The sequence below is a fragment of the Camelina sativa genome, chromosome 14 (assembly GCF_030686135.1).
Source record: "Camelina sativa cultivar CO46 ecotype springtype chromosome 14, ASM3068613v1".
Lineage (NCBI taxonomy): Eukaryota > Viridiplantae > Streptophyta > Magnoliopsida > Brassicales > Brassicaceae > Camelina > Camelina sativa.
Window position 1 is genome coordinate 25,982,858 of NC_141893.1, and position 23,780 is coordinate 26,006,637.

Consider the following 23,780-nt stretch of genomic DNA (forward strand, 5'->3'; position numbering starts at 1 on the left):
TCCAACAAAGGTTAACATTGGCATTAACAATTCTTTATAATTAAAAATTTTTCAATTATCACTATTTTAATATATTATTGTTCTATATAGGGTGATGGGCCAAGCACAGATGGTATAGGAACTAACAATAAGATCAAAACTGAAAATGGGAAAAGGGCTCCTACTTTTGAAGAAGAGGACGAAAATAAATCAAAAAAGAAACGTCCGAGCACAACAAAATAATTTCCCCAGTTTTTATTTTCAAAATTTCTGCATCTCTAAGTCTTTAAACTTTAAATTCTACATCTTCAAGTTTTTTAGATTTAAATTCCACATCTCAAACTCTTTGATTTTAATTCTACATTCCATTTTTGGATTCTGTTTCATATCCAAGATCTCAGCTGGCTATCTGATTGTTATTCTGTTTTTTTTTCTTATTCAAATTATCTAATGATTTAGTTATAGAACAATTCTTGGATTCATTCCTAAGGTGAACCCTTTTGTTCACTTCTCCTTATTTTAGCCAATGAGAATATGATATCTCATAATACATTTAAGAACTTCACCTCCTTATAAAATAAGGAAACAAAATCTATATACATTATTTTAAAATTAAAAAATTAAACCGCTTATTTATAAACCCAAACCGATATATAATTTCTTTATAATTGTAAAATCTAAACCCTAGCCATCTCATTTGTAAACCCAAACCGACATATAATTTCTTTCTAATTGTAAAATCTAAACCCTAACCAACTCATTTGTAAACTCAAACCGACATATAATTTTGTTTTAATTGTAAATCTAAACTCTAACCACTTCATTTGTAAACCCAAACCGATATATAATTTCGTTTTAATTGTAAAATCTAAACCCTAACCACTTCATTTGTAAACCCAAACCAACATATAACTTTGTTTGAATTGTAAGATCTAAACTCTAATCACTTTATTTGTAAACCCTAACCAATACATTATTTAATTTTAATTGTAAAATCTAAACCAAACCAATATTTAACTTTCCTTTAAAAAAATTATACAGAATTTATTTCCTTAATATGTATTGTTTTTTAATTTAATTTTGATTTATTTTTTTAAACAAGATAATGTATAGAAGATTCTGATTGGTTGAAAAGGAAGAAGTGAAAAAGAAGGTTCACCTTAGGAGTGAACCTAAGTATTTCTCACCTCTGAATTAGTAATCTCTTCGGCTATTGTGTGTGTAAGTTTTCTTACGTCTCAATCAAATAAGACAAATGTGGTAGTTCTATCACCACTTTCAACCTCCAATTCCACTCTAAACCTGTGTCAATATAACAGTATATATAAATGTTGCTTCTATTTATGGAAAGTAAAATATGTATATAGTTTACCTAGCAATTCCAATTATGGTGCTTGTGTTACAAGAGTTGCACATTAAAGATGTGGAAGAGCGACCAAGCTTCTTTGAACACTTAGCATAAGACAATAATATGAGAATACCTCCGTCGCTCCACTATATATGTATTCAAATATTTGGCCAATAGTCCAAACTCCCAGTTTGTTATTCATATTATTTTGTTCGACGATTGACGAAGGTTTTGCTCTATTTTCTATTCAAATATTTTTATTATATTAGCAAATGTCTTATTAATATAATGAACGATCGTAAGTTTATGTATATACCCTTTCATAAACTCTTGAACAGCTTCTAACTCATAATTGATATATGTCTTTGTTGCTCCAGTTGAGCTCAAATGCATTTTCCCTGTATTGTTCTTCCAAATTAATATATAGTGTAGGAGGGAAAAAAGGTATTGTTTTAGATATAGACATTGTTGGTACCTGCAAACATTTTTGGATTCAAACTTGTACATACTATAACACTGTTTTCTTGATTAGTTTTGATGAATTGTTGACGAAAGTTTGATGCTTGGTTATCCCAAAGTGTTAGTCGTACTGATTCATTTCTGCACATTTTTTAAAAACAGGGTAATTTATAATTATAACAAGTGTTAGAAATTACTTAGAAAGCATAATAGATACTAACTCTTGTAGCAATAGAAGGAAGACGATTCTTTCAGTTGAGGTAGAATCTTCCAAGTTAGAGTCTTGAACTTTCAATAATTGTCCAACGGCATCTAAATTTATAGAGAATAAAAAAATTAATCATATGTAAAATAAGAAGACAATTAATTTCAAAAACATAAACACTTACCAAACAAGTGAATATTGGTCCCCACAAATTTGTTACTTTCAGCATAATTGTGTAGCCTGAATTTTTCATCCTTAATAGAACAGATATCTTCGGGAACTTCGACAATCTTAGTTGTTTCCATAAATCTGATAGTAAATGGATTGTCCGTCACTTTGTAAAAACCATAGGTGGGAACAACTTCGAAATTGCTAATTAGATACATTTTCCCTTTTTCAAGATGACCTTTAAATTTGCCAATAAAGCGGTGAAAAATTGATCCTTGAATTACATTTTCCTGTAAAGTTAGACTTATAAGAATCAATATTTTCAAAATCGTTTCATTTAAAGAAACTAGAAACTACATGTGAAAGGATAAAAACTTAGGTACCTTTTCATCCAAAAATAGCATGTCGAGACTCATGAGCGTTCCGTTGAGTTTGAAGTTTCGAGCTTCCCACATACGCAAGATACGAACTGTGACATGTTGCATGGTTTTCCCTATAACAAGATCATGGAGATGTATCTTTTTGGATAGTAGAGTAGCTAAATCTCCTTGTAAATCCATTGACACTAAAAGAACCAATAAAAAGGAAAATTAATTAATAAAAGAAACTAAAATGAGATAAGAAGTATAATGTGTAGAACCTTGAATATCCATCTAACTTACAAAATGAGAAGAAAGTTGTACGATAATGATTTTGGAGTTTGTAAACCAGATGGCCAAATAGCTATATATATATATATATATTTGAGATGTAATTAATATAGAAGTTGGAAGAGTCCTATAGGTTTTATTCACTTAGGACAAATACAAATTCACAATAATTTAATACCATGAATTAACACTTTTAGATGAATCATCATTGATTATATAGGCTTTTACAATGTGTCGTTCAATATCTTTCAAAAGCTTTAAATTGAATTTGACTCCACCAATATACAATTGTGTCATTGAAAATAACTCAGAAGAAAACTAATTAACATAAATTGAAACCAAGAACATGAATAATATTAACATAAATAAGTGTGACGTTCGTATCATGCATTAGAGAAACATACGAAGAACATGAATTAACCTTGGGAAAATAACTTATTCAAATCTTTGTAAACAAAAATCTATGATTAATAATGTTGTTCTATATCTTTCTCAAACCAAGTCCAAACCATGATATCTATAAATAAATCAGAAAGTGTACACTTCTATAACAATTCTAAAAACAAATACAAATAACAAAATCATGAGTCGAAGGTGTTACAAACCGGTTCTAACAGATCTTCCCGATGATACAGTAGCCATTATTCTTTCAAAAGTTGGTGAATCATCTGCTGAAGATTTTCAAGCTTCGATCTTTACTTGCAAGACATTTCATAGAATCTCAAAATTCTCAGATGTTTTGAAGAATCTAAATTTGGCTGAAGTTTTCCCACCACCATGGAATAAGATTCTTAAAAATTTCAAATTTTTAGCTGAATGTGTTAAGGCTAGAAATATTCATGCTATTTTTTTGTGTGGTCTTACTGATTATTATTACAGAAAGGAAATTCTGCAGGCCTAGCTCAAATTTCTTATGCAGCTAATGCTACTCATTTCTCAGCCATGTATGTATACGGAATGATTTTAATCGGGGAAGGGGAGTTTGATGAAGGATTTAACTATGTTACCCAACTTTGGAAGAATCAAGGGCTGCAGGTGGTAAGACAATGCCAACAAAATTGTCGTGAAGTCATTCTAGAGTTGAGTGTGAGGAAATACCGTGATTACGATTTCCTCTTAAGCGAGATTGAAGTTGGGAACACATGTGTTGCTGGCAAATTCGATGATGTATGCGATGGATGCTCATTTACAAGGAAATATACCACTTCATGGACTACATGCACTATGTTTAATTTAAATTATATTTTATGTTTTATTTTTCTTATTCCGAATTTTCAATTTTAAGACCACATGATGTAGCTACAAGTTCTTTTATTTTATCCTAAAATAATTTTAACTTTCAAAAAAAGAAAAGATTGTATTGGTTTTATTGATGCAGAATGTGTATCGAGGTTAAAAAGACTCTTTCTCTCAAAACACTTCACTTGAGTTGTTGGGAAAGAGGTGCAAGAAAATACACCATATATTCTCAACAACTAACAATCACTACAAGAAAATAATTTTATTAAGACGAAATATTTAGTCACAATATAAACATTGTTACGAATTTGTGATGATTTTTGAATGGTTGCAATACAATGGTCACAAATTTTTATTTGTAACAAAAACGTCACAAGAGTTGCAACAAATATATTAGTAACCATTTTGTCATTAATAATTACGACACATAAAGTAACAAAACGTCTTTAAATCGTCATAATTCGTGTTTAAAATAATGTTTTAATTATGTATCTTATTATTACGAAACTATACTCTCAAATGGTCACAAATATAATTAAAAATTTGTCGCAAAATTTTAACAAATACTCAAAAATCATGATATTTTGTGACTATCATATTGTCCAATCTTATCATTAGAAGTTAGTTTCAAATGGTCACAAGTTATTACTAAAATTTTTATTGCATATGATAAAAATTATAACTAAAATATTAATCTCAAAACCATATTTTTTTTTTAATTTATAATCATACAAATTTTTTATAATCATAAACATTAAATATACATTATAAACTATCTTTCTTCTTACAAAGAAAATAAATCACAAATTTGACCAGATGCACATATTCGACCATAACTTTCATATTATAACTCCTATGGAAACAATATCAGGCTCTCTGGAAAGGTAAGACTAAGATCTTTCCAACGGCAGGTAGATCAGCTTTTGGTTCAATTTTTAGCAGTGGAAAACGATTTCACAAGATGACTGATGTTAATTCGCGTATCTGCGCAGGATAGGTTTGAGAAAACATGTATAACTTTTAATCTATAAAAAGGGTTACAAAATAATTTGGAGAAGACTAACATCTATGGGTTGGGAAATTTCTCACCAAGATTTGTCCATAAAAGAGTCTGTTTACCCCTTCTTTTCCACCATCTCCTAGGACATGTAAGATCTGTCCTTAATCTCAACTGTGGCTCCTTGTTCTCTTTCTCTCAAATGTTTTACTCTCTCTCTAGGTTTAGGAGACACGGAATTATGAAGAATAAAACCCTAATCATCTCTTAAATAAGTCTTGTTAAATTAGGGTTAGAGACTTGACTTAATGGGCTTTGTATAAATGACATAACAAAATACAATTTTATGACTAATGTTTACTCATTTTAATGTCACAAACTGTGACTTGCATATATGTTATAAGTTCATAACTAATTTGCAACAACATATTGGTCACAATGTAGTCATAAGAGTGACGATTAATATTATCATAGCACATTCGTCACTAATTGTGACAAACTTTTGTTACTGATTTTTCTGTCATAATATAGTAACGAAAATACTATGAATTTGTGACAAATAAATTTAGTCATGATATCGTATTTAAAGTGTCACAAATTTGTGACGAAAATTTTGTCTCAAAAATACGTCTCAATAAACTTATTTTCTTGTAGTGAATGAGTTGTTGGGTTTTGGGTGGAACCAATGATTAAGTTACAATGTATGCTTAATGTTTTTGTATGAACGCCAAATAAAAATCTTGGCCTATAATCTAAAGGACTCTTAAGTTACCAAGTATAGTTTCCAGACAGCATCTTTGCGAAATCAGACTGACTTGCATTAACAAAGTAAATAAGTACAGAAGACTCACCAGGATTAAGATGGAGGATTATCCTTATACTTTACAGCATGAGTGATTGAGAGAGACTCAGCCTAACCTTGTTGCATCAATGGCTGCAAGCAAGTCTTCATATTTAGCCCTGTTACTTCCTTTATTACTTTGTTGTCCTTCAAGATCTTAAAGGTCGGACCCACTCTAATTCCTAGCTCCTTTGCCAATGGCTGCAAAAAACACAAGTCTTTGCTCTCAATATTTATGTGTTAACATAAGAATTAAGACATATTAATAGCAAAAGGAAGAACAAACCTTGTTGTCTTGGTTGAAGTCAAGCTTAAGAAACACCATATCCTGGTACTTCACAGATAGCTCTTTGTATTTGGGAGCAATCACTTTGCAAGGACCACACCTGCAAAGTAAAATCGAAACAAGACTTACACTGAGTAAAACAACAGTTTCTTGAGAATAAGAATCCATAAACATCACATAAGCAGTGCAAGCTTGCTCACCCGACCTAGCCAAAACCAATCATTACTCACTATATTAAACTGAAGATTTTTACCAATCCATAAAACAGAAGAAGTGAAGCGCTCTCGGTCTCCAAGTAAAGCTAATGTATCCAACGAATCAATCTACACAAATGCCACCAAAATCATGTCAAGGTTTAACACAACACATAGCCTTAAACAAGCAAAGATCAAATACAACAGTAGTTTACCAAGGTCAACGCATAGCCTCCAAGTGTATCTTCACCTTGGCAAGATAACGGTCTCAATTCATCAAGTGGAAAAGCATTGTTCATATATCCATCAAAAGCATGATAAAACATCCCACGTACTTACACACTCAATGTCAAAAATGAACCCATCAAATTAAGTAACTCACCACCAAGCCAAGTTATTATGCAAAACCTACTTCTCACCATCAAGTTAGTAACTCTACCTCATACTAATAAAGCTTTACATGGTTCTGAAATTTCAAGTCAAACCAAACAGAACAAGCCAAATACACAACACTAAAACAACGACATAAATTAACAGAAACATTTTCAATTCTTACTGTGGTTGTGACATGAGTATTGTCCCCCTCTGGTCCTTCTCTGGCCAGCCCAAAGTCCGATAATTTCGGACAGAATTCATCGTTTAAGAGCACATTTGATGATTTGAAATCTCTATATATAACCTGCAACCAAATAAACAAGATCACAACACGGTTCACAGAACATCTCAATCCTAAATCATGGCTCTATGTCAACATTTACATAGAACTTAATGTAAATAATCAAAGGGTCTGCCTAAAACAAGATTTCTCCTGACAGGTTTAAATTTTTTACCTTAAGTTCATGTAAATAAGCCAATCCTTCAGCTGCACCAAGCATGACCTCGAGTCTTTTTCTCCACGGTAAAGTGCATGATCAACGGCTGAAGAGATGGTCCTCTAAACTTTTATTCGACATGTACTCATAAACCAAAAGCCTCTCGATCCCAGTCTCGCCGTCCTCTGAGCAATAACCTATGAGTTTCACAACGTTCTGATGATTCACTACCCCTAGAAACTGAACCTCTGCTAGCCATTGCTTGTGGCCCTAAAATACACCATTCAAACACAGACAAGGGTAAATACAAAAACTTTTGAAGAAAATTTCAGAATTGACACTAAAGAAAACATAGTGACGATGTTGACGTAATAAATACGTCCATTGACTAATTCCTACTCTTTTCCTTCACCATTCTTACTCTTTATTTCACCATCATGAAACAAGTGACAAATTTTGAGTTTTCTTCATCGTTTCATCAAATCTACTCTTCTTCTTTTTTTTTTGACGATTCTAAGAAGCTTTTTTTACCCCGAAAATTTACATCAAAGCAACTTGGAAGAATCTCTTAGCTAGCTTCAACTAATTGCTTAATTACTTCCTAATGATTAAATTAGATTAGCAAAAAAAAACAGAGAGAAGACAAGAAAGTAATTAAATTATGACCTGTAAACCTTGTTGGTTGAGTTTCTTAATGGCGACGACAAGTGGAGGATCAGAATCAGCTCCTCCAGTGGTCAGAATCTTTCCTTTAAAAACACTACCGAATCCACCTTCACCGATCTTAAGCTTTCTGTTAAACCCATAAGTGGCTCTACTGAGTTCTTCGTAAGCGAAACTTAGATAACATGATACACCTCTTCCCACTCCCTTCCTCTAACCAGATTCTCTTTCATATACGAAAAAAAAAAAAAAAATCCCAAACAAGCAGAGAGAATCAGTATCAGAACTACAGCCTCCCAAAACAATCTGGAGCAAAAAAAGACATCAATACAATACCAACTTAGACACTTTGACGTACATATTAGGTTATTCACCTGGAAATCAACTTGGACACTTTCTATCATCCTCCGAACAAAATCTTCATTCTCCAAGTTCAACAAACCAATCTTAAACATGTGAAAAGACATCCATCAAACTTTGAAGTATATGTAGCAGATTAAATTCAACGAATATATAACAGGGAACCAGATATCTCAGATCAGATTTGATTCAAAGAACGAAAAAGCAAATGCCAAAGTATGTCTTCATTAATATTTACACAGAGATAAGAATTATTTAGTCATCCTAAAGAATACTACGAGATACACATTCGAACGATTTCTTTATTACTCAGAAGTTAGAAATGTGAGGTTGTGTGTTCTATTAGATATCACCAAGTAATGACGCAAAAACTACAAATAAGTAGACTTCTACAATTTTCATAATAGGATATAAAAGACACAAAACGATCCACCTTAAGGGCATTTGGATTATTATTTGTGTTTCTAAAGTAGTTTTTGCCAAGTTAAATCCTTTTGGTAATTGCTTCTAAGCTAATTATTCTTTGACAAGGGTCCGTTAAACAGATATCATAAAAGACTCAATCAAAACCTCTACTACATAGAACCCAACTAAATGCATGCCCACAGATACCCAGAAAATAAAAAGGAATGCTTTATTCAAGCAAGGGAAACTTGGTTCCAGAAAAGACTTACCAAAGTCCCACACAAAGGAATCTTGTGAGGCAATTGTTCAGCACATTGAAATAGCAACTGTTAAAATGAAAAACTTCATTGATGAGAGAAACCCAATAATAACAAAATCGAACAACGAATTCATATTATTACAAGAGAAGGTATGCTTACAGGCAAAACTTGGTCTCCAGAACGCTCGATTTCTCTCCTAATAACACCAAAACAAGTCTCCTGTGTATTTTTTAACAGGAAAAAGTTGGGTAAACAACTACTTTGAGAAAAATTAAAATTAGAGTTTAAGAGGGAGGGTGAATCGAGAAGAGTACTGACAATATGGTCTTTGTAGTCGGAGGAAGTGCCGTACTCAGGACCCTTTTCGCCGATGCGAAGGAGAAGGGTTTTCAAATTCCTCATCTTGCTTCATGGTTCACAAATCGTTGATTCAAAGAACACCAAAATAGTTGATTCACACATCGTATTATTACAGAGTGAACGTGAGTTCTTGAGACACGGTGAAGCGAGAATTGAGAAATCAGATTCCGGGTTGTTGAGATTTTGGGACCTTCTCGATAAATTTCAAATTATATGTTATTTGATAGGTAAGAAAAATTATAGATGATGTATGTTATAATTTCATTCCTTAGCTATTTTTACCGATCTGTCAGCTTCTCCTTTAATACAAAAGTTGAAATGTCATCAGCTAGCGAAAAACAAGGAAATTTTATTGTATAGACTAGGATAGTATCCGCGCTATGCTGCATGATTATTTCATATTTTGTTTTTATTTTTATTATTTTTGGATAATTTTATATGTGTTTGTAATTAAAAAAATATTATTAATATAGTTTTTGACAATGTTCATTGGTAATATTTTTGGTTTTAGGGCTTTGTTATTATGTGGTGCTAGTTTTATTATTGTAATAAAATTATAGATTAAAATCAATTTTTTCTTGTATTAGGATGTATTGGAGGACCATTATTATTGTTAGTTGTTTTTTTTTATTTAATCAATTTTGGCTTTTGATATTTAATATTTTTATCAACACTGTGGAGATTTTTAAGAATTTTTTGCTTTTCCTAAAAATTGTTTGATTGTGTTATATCAACTCTACTTCCTTACATGTTTATGAGATTAGTTAATTAATTATTAAACATATAATGAAAAAAATGTTTTTTCTCGCTTCAGAAAAATAACTCATATGAGTCGAATTTGTGTTCAAAATTGTCCAACCATTCTTTTCTTCGGATATGAAACTTTACTGAATGTTTTTAATCAAAAAGGAAATTCATCAAAACATTTTTTCTGTCATTGATATCTTCTTTTTGGGGTTTATGATTGGGCTTTTGATATGATGGTGGGGTCTGGTTCACCTTATGTAAAAATAAAACCCATTCTGTTTATATATACTAAAAAAAACTTTAAAAACTAATCTTATATAATTTAAAATCATGCTTCCTTACACATGCCTTATTCTAAAAAAGCAAGAGGATTAGTGATCAACATCATTTTCTACATGCTTTCATTGGGATCATGGGATGGAAGTCCAACAGTAAATCAAAACAACCTTGCAAAAAAAATAGATAATCACAAAATCAGTTCCCATAGTGATATGTTAACTAAATTTTAATATATTCAATAAAATACTTATACTAATTATTTATTTAATTTCTTGTATTGGTCAACTATTTATTAATTTCATAATTTGTAGATATTTCATATTTATAAATGTTTACTTGTGTAAAGCTAAATATAATAGCTTAATAATATAAAATTCTCTCAGATATCACTAATTGTTTTTTGTGATAAAAATATGTCAGTGTTTAAGAACACATATTTTTATACTATATGGATCAAAATAGAATTAAGTTACAACTATATGTTTTTTTAAACCTCTTTGACTTCATTAAATTTTAATAGAAATATCATATGTGAATTTTTATAAATTTTTGATAATAATAAACATTAGTATAACTTACTTACACACTAATTTGTTAGTAATTAAAGCTATTAAAAATTAAAGTAAAATGTTGATTATGTTTTATACACATAATCATATTGTATGCATAAATTTATGAAAATAAAATTAATTTAAAAATACAATAAAAAACATAATGTGCCTTGCCCGTTCTTCGCGTTAAAAAACGTAATGTGCCTACTCCTTTTCTCTCGACTTTGGATTGGGACGATCTTAGTTTTAAAAATAGTTTGGCAGAACCACTAATGTAAGACTTACACATTCTAAATTTGAACAAAAAAATAATTATGATACAGCCTTTGTTTTTTTTTGTATTTTATTTAAACAATCGTAAGTCACATGGACAAACAACATATTATTACTTTTGTTGAACGAACTAATAAATACCAAAGGAATTAACCAACCAAGATAACAAATTGTCACACTCAAGTTAACTAAATTTGTCACACTACTCACCACAAATTAAACAACGAGACTGGCGTTATACCTTCTTTTCTTCCTCAGATTCAGAAGAATCTGATGAGTTAAAACTGCTAGGTTCTAGCTAATTCGGTACTGTTTTTTCAGTTTTCTCCTTCTGAACAGCAGCAATCAAGTCTTTCTTCTGCTTCTTCGGAACTTGGATGTCCAAATTTTGTTTCGTAACACTGTTACCTAACAAACAAATTAAAAACAGAACATGGTGTTGAGTTAATGTAGGGGTTAGTCAATTTTTACACCATCCAAGGCACATGCCACCACTAATTAGATGTGATGTTGCCTCTATGATGACTTTGTCTTTGGCTACTTACTGCATCTTTGGCGTACATTGCTTTATTATCCTCGGGCTCAATTAGTCCTTTAGATATGAATATGTTGACTTTTACAGTTTTTCGTCCATCGGGGTTAATGGTTTCTTTTACGGCTAGTGGATATTCCTTAAAGATAAATATTTCTCAATGTTGAAGTCTTGATATAGTTCCTGCAATTTCATACGTTCCATTTTTTGTTTTAAAGGCAAATTTTGAGAAGAAGCAGATTGATCATCTTAATTATTTGCATGGGTTTTCGGAGAACTGTTCTACTTTATAGAATAGTAGTATTTCCAGGGAAATAATGGACACAAACCAGTATTACCCTCCCTCCGAATTCCAACAATGAGGAGTTCCATTCTCACAGGTCAACTGTGAGCAGCCTTTCGATCAAGTTCAGCATGTGAAAGTAGATCTGGTATCAAATCCGAGAAGAATACGCAAACACTTCCTCTGCTTCATATGAGTCATACACATCAAATCAGGCACAATCTGTCGAGAGCTTACAAGGTCAAACTGTTGATGATCGGTACTTTGTTGTCCTTCAAGATCTTAAAGGTCTGAACCACTCTAATTCCTAGCTCCTTTGCCAATGGCTGCAAAAAGCACAAATTTTTGCTCTCAATATTTATGTGTTAACATAAGAATAAAGACACATTAATAGCAAAAGGAAGAATAAACCTTGTTGTCTTGGTTGCAGTCAAGCTTAAGAAACACCATATCCTGGTACATCTCATATAGCTCTTTGTATTTGGGAGCAGTCACTTTGCAAGGACCACACCTGCAGAGAGCCCAATGAGCTTACAATCCTTCAATTGAAGGACGAACCTGAGGTAACGTGACAAGAGGTTGATGAATCCACTCTTCTCATTCGCACTGAAACAAAAAGGAAACAAATCACAGTCTAAACGATGAAGATCCAGAATCGACAACACAAAACCTCATCTCAGTAAGTCCATCAACGGCGGATTTGAGCTGCGGGAGATATATACAACAAAAAGAACAAAGATTCATCTTAAGAAAATGAGTAAGTACCTTGTTGACCACAACTTTGGTGATCCTCAGGAACTCCGATCCAGCTTCAGAACAGACTTGGAGAAGGAAAAGGATAAACCGAGTAACGAAGATGTGGTCCTAACCGCCTCCCAAAACAATCTGGAGCAAAAAAAGACAATAAACTTAAAAACATAATGAGTTAAATGTCTATGGAAACACACTTGCGTTACAATCCAACTCTTTTATCAATGAAAGGTGACCACTAAATAGAGAACACTCAGTTCCTTGAAAACAGAATGTGACACACCAAATCGAATAAAAATTATGTTCTCTACACATTACCTTCGGTCGGTCATTCTGACAGCTTAAAGTCCGCTAAAGATTTTGTCAGTGAGACCAATCCTCTGCTCTAATTGGGAAACTCTAGCCATCACCGCAGCTGATACACCGTGGGATTCGTCAAAGGTTTTACCTTTGCTTAAAGCGTCTTTGCCTAGCACGAATCCTGTGGCAAGCATTGTTTTCACCACTTCTTGAGCTTTAATCACTGCTTCTCCAGCGTTGAACTCGCCTCGATGAGCATAAGGCTACCTGATTGAAGAACGAATGAGCTTTAGAAATGAGACCAAACATGAAACCAGTGAGTGTAAGATTCTACTATCTAATAAAACACAGAAAGATCAAAACTGAGAGATGTGTAAAAGAGAGAAAAAAGTGAATAAAATCGAAACAATTTATACTGAGTAAAACAGCAGTTTCTTGAGAAAAAGAATCCCTGAACATCACATAAGCATTGGAAGCTTGCTCACCCGACCTAGTCTCGGTAACAACATAGCAGATTTAATCTTGTAAATCCAGAATATGCACAAAATACCAATTTTGTCTGGAAGTAAAGTTTGTTTACCTGACAATATCAACATATTCTATTGTACTAGAGAAAGAAAAGAAATCAATAAGATCTTTCTCAGAAACGGATGGAGATAACCCAGTCACTTCAACACCATATTCAATTTGATGATCTATCTTCACCTAACAGCTGAAAAAAAAAAATAAAGAAACCCTAAAATATCTCAACTTAACCTAATTAGACAGATTCATCACTTCTAGACGAAATCGAAACTCATAAATATAAGGAATATACTCTTCCCGATCTCTATATCATACTAATATAGTTTTACATGGTTCTGAAATTTCAAACGAAACTTGAGCAAGAACGGATTGCAAATTGTATCAAGAACACCAAAATCATTGATTCACACATCGTATTACTACAGAGTGGTGGCGAGTTCTTGAGACACGGTGAAGCGAGAATTGAGAAAACAGATTCCGGGTTGTTGAGATTTTGGGACCTTTTTGATAAATTTTAGACTTTTAGAATATTATTTGATAGGTAATTGTTATAATTCTATTGGTTAGCTATTTTTACCGATGTGTCAGAAAATATTCTGTTTCAATACAAAAGCTGAAGTGTCAGCAGCTGGTGATAAGAAAGTTTTATTGTATTGATTAAACAATAAAACGAACTAGAAAAATTAGTTTTTTCTTTTAACGTCATTGACGTCCTTCACCATCGACATCTCTTCTTTTTCCATTTTGTTTTAATATTTACATAATTAAAAATTAAACTTAACAAATTAATATATAAATCCGTTTAATCGAAAAATCTAAACCTTAATTCTCATTTGTTAATCCAAACCAACATATAATTTTTTTTTAATTGTAAAATCTAAATACTAATTCTCATTTGTCAACCTAAACCAACATATAATTTCTTTTAATTTTAACTGTAAAATCGAAATCCTAATTCTCATTTGTCAACCCAAACCGACAAATGTAAAATTTATACTCTAACTCTCATTTGTTAAACCAACATTTAATCTCTTTTAATTATAAAATCTAAACTCTAATTATCATTTGTCGACCCAAACTGACATATAATTTTGTCTAATTGTAAAATCTATTTTTTTTTTATAAATCAAACCGATGTATAATCTGGTAAGTCAAAACTCAACAATATATTATTAGTATTTTAAACATATATTTTTTTTTCCTTTTATTAGGTGACATAATTTAATTCGTTGAAAAAGAGGAGGTGAACAAAATGGTATCTTCCGGAATTTTTTTTTTTGTAGGTGGTACTCTCACATGTATCCTATTGAAACATGAAACCATCGAGTAGCAATGGTTCAACCAAAATATTCAAATGGAGGTTTAAACAAGATGGTTAGAACATTATGAATAAAGGTAGAAAAAACTGTTAAAAATAGTAAATATAAAAAGATATTGGGGTGAAAAGAGCAGTTGAGTATTTAGCTTGATTAGTAGCACTATAGCAGTTGAATAGTATGAATTACATTAAAATTTTGAAAAGTTGAATACTAATTTAACTAAAATAACAAAAATATAGAAAAACACATTATATTTTATAACATGAAAAAAGAATAAACCAATAAATTATAAAATACTATGCAATAATTTTAAAATTTATAATTTGAATTTTTAATGGTTGTGATGATTTATCCAGCTGAACATTTAAAACAAATAATTGTAATTTAGTCTCGCAATTAGGCTTATTAAAAGGCCAAACCTAATAAACCCCCAAGCCCAAACCAAAATTGCCCAGGACTGTGAAAAACCCCAGAAGAAGTCGACAGACAGAAGCGGCTTCGCCTTGCTCATCAATCTCGCTCGCTCGTTCCGTCGTGGGATTTTTGCAAAGAAGAAACTTCAAGTTTCAGTCTTTCTCCTCCTCGCTCCTATCACACTAACCGGACATATGATGATGAACCTTGTAAGGAGATCAGCGATAGCCATCGGCCGCCAATCCAAATCGAAACTTACTTCGTTTTCTTCCTCCGCTTCTTCACAACAACCTTGTTCCGGAATCCCAAAATCGGTTTCTCTCTGCCTTCTCCTTCCTTTTGCGTAATTATGATTTACATAGCTCTCGACTTAGTACAAGTTTTCCAATATCTGCACTTTGGTCTGAGGTTGTTTTTCCAATAGTCCTGTTTGAATTGAATCTCTCTCTAGTCTCTAGTAACAAGAATACAGCTTGATCGTTATGCGGCTTTTAACAACATTTGACCCCTTGGTTCATTTCTTTCCAACTATTCATACTCTGTGGTCTTTGCAAAATACATCCTTTAATTGTTATATATATGTATTTTGTTTTCTCCCTTCCGATATGTAGTTGATAAGCGTTTTACAAAGCGGAGCATCAAGGCGGACCATTACTAGTTGGGGTCTCACGAGTCTGGTAAACACAACATTTTTGTTTGCTACTTACACCCTTACCCTTTTGGGGCATTCAATATGTTAGTTTAATAGCTCTCATCGAGTTTTTCTTATGCAGGACTCAACTGGAGCTAAGGGTCAGCAATTATCATCACGTGTTGTAATATTTAAAACTTCAAATCCCAGTCTTTGTGTAGTTGTTGTTCTGACAATCATCTCTTTTTGCAGGACTATTGTTTCGCCCCCAAGCAAGTATATGTACGGAAACAACTCTTCCAAAGATGATCAACTCATCTTACCTTGCTAGATCTTTTGCATCATCAAGAACTTCTAAAGAACCTGGGAATCAGCAGAATAAGGTGTTCGTTCATAACAATATGCTTTTGAACTCCTCAACATGTTTGTGTACAAGTTTCTCCTCTGTGTTCGCCACTTATCACAACGCAAAACATCAAATGCGACAGACAACTTATATCCCAATATGCATAGCTTCTTAATCCCTGCTTTGAAAATTGTGTGTTTTACAGGCTAAGAAAGAGGTGACGACTGTGGAGGATCCTTTTGATTCTCCTACATACCACATCCCTGAGAAACCGGTGACCTTTACAGAAGGTGCTTCCTACAGTCTTGTTATTCTTGCTGGGCTTGCGGTTGCCGGAGCTGCTGGCTACGGTGTGTTTAAAGAGCTCATCTTTCAACCAAAAGAGTGAGACTTGTGAACCTCTAGTTTCATTTTATCTGCTAGGACACTAGGATTTGGTCTTACTCTAAAGACACACCATTCTATATTCTAGGTACAAGATCTTTGACAAAGCCCTAAAGAGAATTCAAGATGATGGTCAGGTAATATAATAAGAAAGTAACTCCATCGGAAGGGTGGTGTATTAACTAAATGAGATAGCATCTGTGTTAATGCTGAGATTTTCTTGTTAATTAGGTGAGGGTTAGGATTGGATCCCCCATCAAAGGCTACGGACAAGAAACTAGAAACCGAGCTGCTCGTCAACGTATACCCAACAGAGTATTTACAGATGAAGACGGAGTTGAGCATGTTGAGGTATTTCACCCCCTTGTGGCCTTGTAGTCACATCCTTGCTTGAAAACGAAATCGGAGGAAACAGAATAGTAAATAGCTTGTTTAACATCATCAAAATTGAATATGCTTCAGGTAAACTTCTACATCCGTGGGCCTCAAGGAGCGGGGAAAGTGTATGCGGAAATGTTTAAAGACAAGGCAGAGAATGAGTGGAAATACACGTACCTGATCGTAGAGGTTCTTACACCTTCCCCAGCCAAATTGATGCTGGAGTCTTATTTGCCCGCCTAAACACTAGCTCTTATAGTTATGGTTGAGTTTTTTCCGGAAAACATTCATAAACGGCTAAGATTGGTTTTAGTTGGGTGTTGGAGAAAGGAGAAAGCAAAGATTTGTGTTATAGGAATGACTTGTTGTTATCAACGTCGGGACTGTTTGCTAATTGGAAAAACAAGTCTAAACTGGTAAAATGCTCAATGTTTATGATCCTCATTAATATTCTTGTGCGCATTACTGGCAACATGAAACTGATACATTGGGAAATGCATACCATATACCATGAAGAATCAGGTATACATTAGTGGCACTCTTAATCATAGATCAAATCAAAAGGTGTTAAAGTATCAGTAAGAGTTCTGAACAAAAAAAAAAAGTATCAGTAAGACTACTGTATTAAGTATTATTTTTAGTTCAATCTTTTAATATTATAGAAAATCGTAAGAAGTGATCGCATTGTAGATAGTAGTATATATGTAAATTTTATTTTCATATATAAAATTATAGTTCAAGTTTTCAATGTGCCGCTGAAACATAATACTCCTTCTGTTTCATATTAATAAGTGTCATTTTAGACGAGAAATTTTGTTTCAAAATAAATGTCACTTTGTAATTCTAATATAGATATTTGGTAAATTTTCCAATTTTATCCTTACTAATTTAATGTATTGACCAATATAAAAAATTGTATAATATATTAATAAGGGGTAAAATAGAAAATTTAATGATGTTCTTAATATGTATATGTGTGAAAAATCCTAAAATGACACTTAATATAAAACAGGAAGAGTATATAGTTCTTGCATAATAAAACTCTTACATAGAAGTTTTGAATAAATTTTACTCCCTCCGATCTGAAATAAGTGTTGGTCTGGAAAAATTATCTTAGATTAAGGAAGTATACAATTTGACTATTTTGACCTCAGAATTAAAACTAATTTACAATTTTATTTTTGTTTCTCTTTTATTTGTGTTAATTTAGTTAATGTTATATTAGTATTTTAATTAGTATTATCACATTGAAAAAAGAAAACGACACTTAATAAAAAAAAAGAAAAATCACTCCTAGAATGACACTTATTTCAGATCGGAGGGAATATTTATCAACAAAATTGTAGAAATTATAAAGAAATTAAGAACCATGAAACTTGGCAAAATTCTATGGTAACAAATTTATGGTGAAAATTTTATTTATAAAAACCATACTTTCCCAATTGATATAAAAAGTTTGATGCAGCGTATCACCCACCTAATGTATCTTTATTTCGGCTTCTAAGTTTGCGTTGTTATTGTAGGCTTTGGGCCGACTTTGGTGTTTTGTTAATTTTCCTTTTAATTATGCTACTAGATTAGGTTATGAGTTATTTTATTTCTGCAACTATATTAGGTCATGAACATGAAGGATTATAAATTTTATGGCCATAATATTTCACTGCAAATTTTAGGAAATATTTTGGAGTGATAGACATGTTTTAGTTGAAGAAGGCAAGATCACTCCACAAAAGAACTAAAACAAAACATAGTAAAGGGTGAGAATAATTCTTTTCAAAGAAAATAATAAAGTGATACACCCTAACGTGGTTTCACTTACACGGATTATACCCAATATTGCTCAATGTTACAGTAGGCCATATACCATAAATTAATTGACCCTTAGAAAAAAAAACAGAGAATGTACTATGTAGCGAAAGATATTACAAGATACAAGTATTAAGTAAAACTCTGTAAAAAACTATGTGACCCTATGTTATAATGTTATATTATAACTCAATTGGCTCAAAAATTTTAATTTTTTTTCACAAGTCACGTGAGAGTCTTCTTCTTTGTAGACTAAACCTAAAATTTTGGTTGATGTTATTCAATATTTTTATAGCAATTTTGGCCCTAGAAATAACAAAATAACATTTTAGCCCTGCATATTTGTGGTGGTCGCACACCCTAAAACAGACTGAACAATTTTCCAACCAAACACTTGGTCAAAAACTTTTTATTTTACTTAACATTTTCGGCGTGTTAATACGATTACACAAAAGCCTTTTTCATGCATTAACATATATTTCAATTAAACTCGAAATTCAATTACAACGGTAAGTCTGCAAATAAGCTACTACACAATTTTTGATATTATACCATTAGAAATTTAGAAGCTACCCGAGTTTCCTCGTAGTTTGTAGAATTAGTTATCAAAACTGACTTGTGTTTGTTAACAAAACGATCATACAAGAGTTTATATACACATCACTTTAGGATTTACAACAACCGTCATAAAACGTACCAGACCATGACCCATACCAAACGACTTGGTGTTATACACGGTCTTATATTCTCCCTCACCTTGGAGCATGAAGATTTTGAATACCCAACTTGAATATGAACTGAACATGTCCCAGAGCTTTATTAGTTAAGATATCGGCTAGTTAATTTTTAGTACTAATATAATGTGTTTCACAATCCCATAAGTGATTGCGGTGCATGACAGTCTAGCTCAATGTGCCTTGTGTGCTCATAAAAGAATGGATTGGCAACAATATGAATAACAATTTTACTATCACACAAGAAAAGTGCCAGATAAGTTTTTTCGATACCATATATGTGACCGTGGAAAAGTTTAAAACATACGCATACAGGTTATATTGCATAATACTTTTTTGGCTTCATAAAATTAATCTTGTTTAGTGGGAGATAAATGACAAAGTTGCGATTTTTGGAGGATTTGTTATCCTATATAGAGGTAGTAAATTGTATATCAAAATTGTAACCCCGTGAACAGGATTTCCGCTTTGTGCATCGATCGACGTCAGGAGAAGGCATCGATCGATGCAACTGTACGGTTGTACTCGGGTTAGTTCTACTTTCTCTGGTTCGGTTTTGTTGATGGAAACCTAGGGTTCATGTATATAAGGAGAAATCGACGCCTAGGGTGAGTTTTTAGCCATTTTGTTGTTCCTAAAGAGTACGAAAGAAGAGAGAAAGGTTTCCAGTGAGAATCTGTGAAGTTTGGTGCTTGTTCTTGGGAGATTCTTCCTTGGGAGTGGAGATATGAGGTTGAGGACGTGTTGGGGTTTGCTGTGGTGTTGTTTTTGTGTTTCTAGAGTCAGAAGCTTCTTGCTAAAAAGTGAATGATGACCATGGCTAATCTGAGCATGAGATCTCTGAGTTTTCAGCCTTTCTATGTGATTTGGTGGATTGATTCCTTGTTTGTTGTGTTTTTCCTGATTTGAATGGCCTTTATGGGCTGTTATGACGTTCATGAACGAGTGGTGGTCTTGGAGGATGAGTTGCGGTCGATGACAACGACTGGAATCGACGCTAGGGCATCTGCATTGGTCGACGCAAATCACGATGGTTCGCGAGTGTCGGTCGACATAGGAAGGCGAGTGTCAGTCGACACAGGAAGCTGAGTGTCGGTCGATGTAGGGCGAGTGTCGGTCGACACTGGGAGGCAAGCTTCGGTCGATGCAAGGCGAGTGACGGTCGATGCAAGGCGAGTGTCAGTCGACACAAAACGAGTGTCGGTCGACACCGGTTCTCAGCAGACGACTGACATGTGTTCTTTTGTTTTTTTGGCTTTGACTTGCTTGTGATTGTTGTTTGCTGTTTTGAGGTCTTATTGCTTGTGTATAGCCTAATAGATGGGAGGATTACCTCACTAAATATTTCTGAAAATACTTATGCATCTCTTTGTGTTGCGGTGCAAGTAAAGACGAAGTGTAATCGTGAAATCAGAGCGATAAAGAGGAGACTGTTCTAGAGGCTCGATTGTTTGTAGTCTGACTTCTGTTAGGTTGGTAGGGTTGGGTCATTTGAACATTATTAGGATGGTGGTTATTTGCTTCTTGACATTGTTGGATTATGAATTGTTAGACTTAGGTATTTGGTTAATACTAAATTTTCTTTTATTTTTATAAATTAAAATAACTGTTATAAAAATAATGGAGTATAAATTTGAATATATATATATATATATATATATATATCATGATAAAGTACATCACAAATTAGTTATCTATACTAATGAATTTCAAGATTCTATATAGCAAAAACTATACGCGCGCATACACACACCACATCATTTCTATGTGTGGTGTGTGGCACATGCACACGTGTTGTTTAATTGTTCTTTGTACATCTAAAATAATCAACATATGATTTATTTCTGCTTATGAATTGCAATACATTTATGCTAGTTATCTATACTAATGAATTTCAAGATTCTATATAGCAAAAACCATACGCGCATACACATACCACATCATTGCGTATACACACACCACATCATTTCTAAAATCTATGTGTGGTGTGTGTACGCGCGCGTGTTATTTAGTTGTTTTTTGTATATCTAAAATAATCAACATATGATTTATTTCTATTTATGAATTGCAATACATTAATGCTAGTTGACTAGGATTTGTATAAATTTAAAGAATTTGTTAATGTATTGCAACTCCTCTTGTAGAGAAAAAAAACTAGTCCTAATAATCCATTTGTTCGCTTTCCTTTGCTCACTCCACAAAATATGAAAAATATTCGTTATTTCACTTTGACCTCTATTTTCCACCACCTTCAGCGCCTGCAAAGATAGGGGATGATATTTAGCATTCATGAATTCTTTTGACAGCAACGACCAAACTTGTAAGGTGCATTAAGAATTTTCTCGCTCAATGGCAACCGGTTGTGCCTCCCATCTAGTAGATTCATTAAATTTTTAAAATCATCAAATACAACCAATCCAGATCTTATCATCCTAGGTATGTTGTATTAATTAATTAACTGGTTCCAAAGCCAGTTCAATTAACGACATATTTATGGTGACCCTCTAAGGACCAGTTGTATATAGATGATCTCAAAATTTTAACGAACCTTCTAGAGATGAGGCACAACTATTTTCCATTTAGTCATGAAGCTTCTCGATGCTTCCTACAAGGTTGGTCGCTAGTGTCAAAACAACTCATGAGAAAAAGTTTCTTAGCTTCAAAAATATTTTTTTTTATATTACTATTAAGTATTTTTGTTGGTTATAATAATGGTTGTATTACAATATTTTTCTATATGTACATTTTTTAAAAAATATAGAAAATGCTAATAAATTATGACAGTGTAGATGGTAGTATATATGTAAATTTTATTGTTCGTATATAAAATCATAGTTCAAATTTTTACTCTACTTTTACAACCATATAATAATTTTGTTGAAGAGTATATAGTTTGTCTATGATAAAACACTTACAATGCACATTTTTGCTGGTCGCACACCCTCTAAACCGCCCTGAACGGACAATAGGACATAACAATTTTTCAATCGAACATGTTGTCAAATTTTTCTTATTTTACTTCGCATTTTCCGCGTGTTAATTTGATTACACGAACTCCTTTTTCATTCGTTAACATATATTTCAATTAAAATCTAAGTTCTAGTATAGCAGTAAGTCTACCAATCAGTTGTTACCCGAGTTTTCTCTTGGTTTGTAAAATTGGTTATCGAAATTGACTTGTTTTATTAATCATTTAATCGATCATACAAGAGTTTATATACACATAGCTTTAGGGTTTACAAGAACCATCATAGACACGTAACATACCATGACCCATAACACATGACTTGGTGTATAACACGGCTCAATAATCCCCCTCACATTGGAGCATGAACATTATGAATTCCCAACTTAAACATAATGTCTAAGAACTGAACATGAACAAGAGTTTTAGTTAACATATCGGCTAGTTGATTTTCAGTACCAATATGATGTTTTTAATAATCCCATTACATGCACCGCATAACAATCTGGCTTAATGTGCTAGTGCGCTCGTAAAAACTGGAGTTACAGTAATATGAATTGCAGCTTTACTCTCACGTAAGACACGTGTTGGAAAAGTTTGTTCGATACCAAATTGACTTTGCGAAGACATGCCGCCATAGCTGGATACCTAGCTTCAGCTGAAGAATGAGAAACAATCTTGATTCTTTGTCTTCCAAGAAATTGGAGAGCGTCCAAGCATTACAATAAACACACCCAACGATCGGGTATTAAAGGGCAAGAAGCCTCATCCGAATCACAAGAAATTGTGAGATTGAGATCCATATCAGATTTAAGAAGAATACCTTGGTCTCGAGATCCTTTTAAGAAGCAAACAAAACAAAATGTCGCATCCCAATGAGCCAAAACTAATATATAGTTTCCTAACTATCTCGTATGTAAACTCAAACCGATATATAATTAATTTCTAATGTAAAATCTAAACCCTAACCACCTCATTTGTAAACCCAAACCAACATATAATATTGATTTAATTGTAAAATCTAAACTCTAATCGACATATAAGTTTGTTTTAACTATAAAATTTAAACTCTAATCACCTCATTTGTAAATCCAGACCGATATAGAATTTTCTTTATAATTGTAAAATCTTAACCTTAATTCTCATTTATAAACTCAAACCAATATATAACCTTGTTTAATTGTAAAATCTTTTTTTTTTTGGTAGGAGATGGGAGACAAAAGCCTCCCATACTTTATTCAAAACTGAAAATCAAACACAAATCTGTCTTGGACACGCAGTGCCATTAGTATCATCCAACAAAATCGACACAACCCTACTTGGAACTTCCTCTAAAA

The 23,780-nt window shown here is 32.7% G+C and overlaps 3 protein-coding genes and 1 long non-coding RNA gene across 20 annotated transcripts; 1 reads left to right on the plus strand and 3 right to left on the minus strand.

The window, feature by feature from the left end:
• Nucleotides 1–978: 978 nt before the first annotated feature.
• On the minus strand, nucleotides 979–6,034 carry LOC104742206 (replication protein A 70 kDa DNA-binding subunit C-like). Of its 5 annotated transcripts, XR_015580612.1 has the most exons (9): nucleotides 5,897–6,034; nucleotides 2,543–2,724; nucleotides 2,398–2,449; nucleotides 2,176–2,300; nucleotides 2,008–2,098; nucleotides 1,803–1,927; nucleotides 1,644–1,725; nucleotides 1,352–1,570; nucleotides 979–1,281 (listed from the first exon to the last, which is right to left on the minus strand). XR_015580612.1 is itself a non-coding variant. In XM_087485755.1 (8 exons), the coding sequence occupies exons 2-8, from the start codon at nucleotides 3,449–3,451 to the stop codon at nucleotides 1,564–1,566; spliced, it is 798 nt and encodes a 265-aa protein (XP_087341881.1). In that variant the 5' UTR covers nucleotides 3,452–3,502; nucleotides 5,897–6,026; the 3' UTR covers nucleotides 1,303–1,563. The 5 variants fall into 5 exon arrangements, 3 of the variants coding, with proteins under 3 accessions (XP_087341881.1, XP_087341879.1, XP_087341880.1); XM_087485755.1 differs by lacking the exon at nucleotides 979–1,281 and adding an exon at nucleotides 3,415–3,502 and having other exon boundaries at nucleotides 1,303–1,570; nucleotides 2,176–2,449; nucleotides 5,897–6,026; XR_015580613.1 differs by lacking the exon at nucleotides 979–1,281 and adding an exon at nucleotides 3,415–3,502 and having other exon boundaries at nucleotides 1,567–1,725; nucleotides 5,897–6,026.
• Nucleotides 4,739–9,529, minus strand: LOC104742205 (thioredoxin F2, chloroplastic-like). 12 transcript variants are annotated; one of them, XM_087485766.1, is made up of 12 exons: nucleotides 9,185–9,529; nucleotides 9,026–9,085; nucleotides 8,876–8,932; nucleotides 8,216–8,287; nucleotides 7,845–8,067; nucleotides 7,197–7,448; nucleotides 6,923–7,045; nucleotides 6,582–6,616; nucleotides 6,426–6,495; nucleotides 6,173–6,272; nucleotides 5,138–6,087; nucleotides 4,739–5,032 (listed from the first exon to the last, which is right to left on the minus strand). In XM_087485766.1, the coding sequence occupies exons 9-11, from the start codon at nucleotides 6,431–6,433 to the stop codon at nucleotides 5,959–5,961; spliced, it is 237 nt and encodes a 78-aa protein (XP_087341892.1). In that variant the 5' UTR covers nucleotides 6,434–6,495; nucleotides 6,582–6,616; nucleotides 6,923–7,045; nucleotides 7,197–7,448; nucleotides 7,845–8,067; nucleotides 8,216–8,287; nucleotides 8,876–8,932; nucleotides 9,026–9,085; nucleotides 9,185–9,529; the 3' UTR covers nucleotides 4,739–5,032; nucleotides 5,138–5,958. The 12 variants fall into 12 exon arrangements, with proteins under 12 accessions (XP_087341892.1, XP_087341893.1, XP_087341891.1 ...); XM_087485767.1 differs by lacking the exon at nucleotides 8,216–8,287 and having other exon boundaries at nucleotides 9,185–9,500; XM_087485765.1 differs by having other exon boundaries at nucleotides 6,582–7,045; nucleotides 9,185–9,500.
• A 2,302-nt stretch (nucleotides 9,530–11,831) lies between these two features.
• Nucleotides 11,832–13,987, minus strand: LOC104742207 (uncharacterized). Of its 2 annotated transcripts, XR_002035011.2 has the most exons (6): nucleotides 13,522–13,987; nucleotides 13,358–13,431; nucleotides 12,960–13,208; nucleotides 12,657–12,776; nucleotides 12,303–12,497; nucleotides 11,832–12,217 (listed from the first exon to the last, which is right to left on the minus strand). It is a non-coding gene; the product is annotated as an uncharacterized LOC104742207 (long non-coding RNA). The 2 variants fall into 2 exon arrangements; XR_015580614.1 differs by lacking the exon at nucleotides 13,358–13,431 and having other exon boundaries at nucleotides 13,522–13,946.
• A 1,242-nt stretch (nucleotides 13,988–15,229) lies between these two features.
• Nucleotides 15,230–17,388, plus strand: LOC104742208 (putative mitochondrial import inner membrane translocase subunit TIM21). The gene is made up of 8 exons (XM_010463175.3): nucleotides 15,230–15,513; nucleotides 15,811–15,876; nucleotides 15,973–15,991; nucleotides 16,083–16,213; nucleotides 16,382–16,560; nucleotides 16,649–16,697; nucleotides 16,792–16,911; nucleotides 17,023–17,388. The coding sequence occupies exons 1-8, from the start codon at nucleotides 15,394–15,396 to the stop codon at nucleotides 17,179–17,181; spliced, it is 843 nt and encodes a 280-aa protein (XP_010461477.1). The 5' UTR covers nucleotides 15,230–15,393; the 3' UTR covers nucleotides 17,182–17,388.
• The last annotated feature ends 6,392 nt before the right edge of the window (nucleotides 17,389–23,780 follow it).

Bases quoted from the DNA above. Each gene is read 5' to 3' on its own strand.
- LOC104742206 (XM_087485753.1), bottom strand. From the start codon at position 3,451: ATGGCTACTGTATCATCGGGAAGATCTGTTAGAACCG. The intron at 2,450-2,542 runs GTACCTAAGTTT...CTAACTTTACAG, and splicing joins TGCTATTTTTGGATGAAAAG to GAAAATGTAATTCAAGGATC. The intron at 1,928-2,007 runs GTTAGTATCTAT...AAAAATGTGCAG, and splicing joins TTCCTTCTATTGCTACAAGA to AAATGAATCAGTACGACTAA.
- LOC104742205 (XM_087485759.1), bottom strand. From the start codon at position 9,268: ATGAGGAATTTGAAAACCCTTCTCCTTCGCATCGGCGAAAAGGGTCCT. The intron at 9,086-9,184 runs GTCAGTACTCTT...AAAAATACACAG, and splicing joins CCGACTACAAAGACCATATT to GAGACTTGTTTTGGTGTTAT. The intron at 8,288-8,875 runs GTAAGTCTTTTC...CACATGTTTAAG, and splicing joins TTCCTTTGTGTGGGACTTTG to ATTGGTTTGTTGAACTTGGA.
- LOC104742208 (XM_010463175.3), top strand. From the start codon at position 15,394: ATGATGATGAACCTTGTAAGGAGATCAGCGATAGCCATCGGCCGCCAA. The intron at 16,698-16,791 runs GTAATATAATAA...CTTGTTAATTAG, and splicing joins GAATTCAAGATGATGGTCAG to GTGAGGGTTAGGATTGGATC. The intron at 16,912-17,022 runs GTATTTCACCCC...AATATGCTTCAG, and splicing joins ACGGAGTTGAGCATGTTGAG to GTAAACTTCTACATCCGTGG.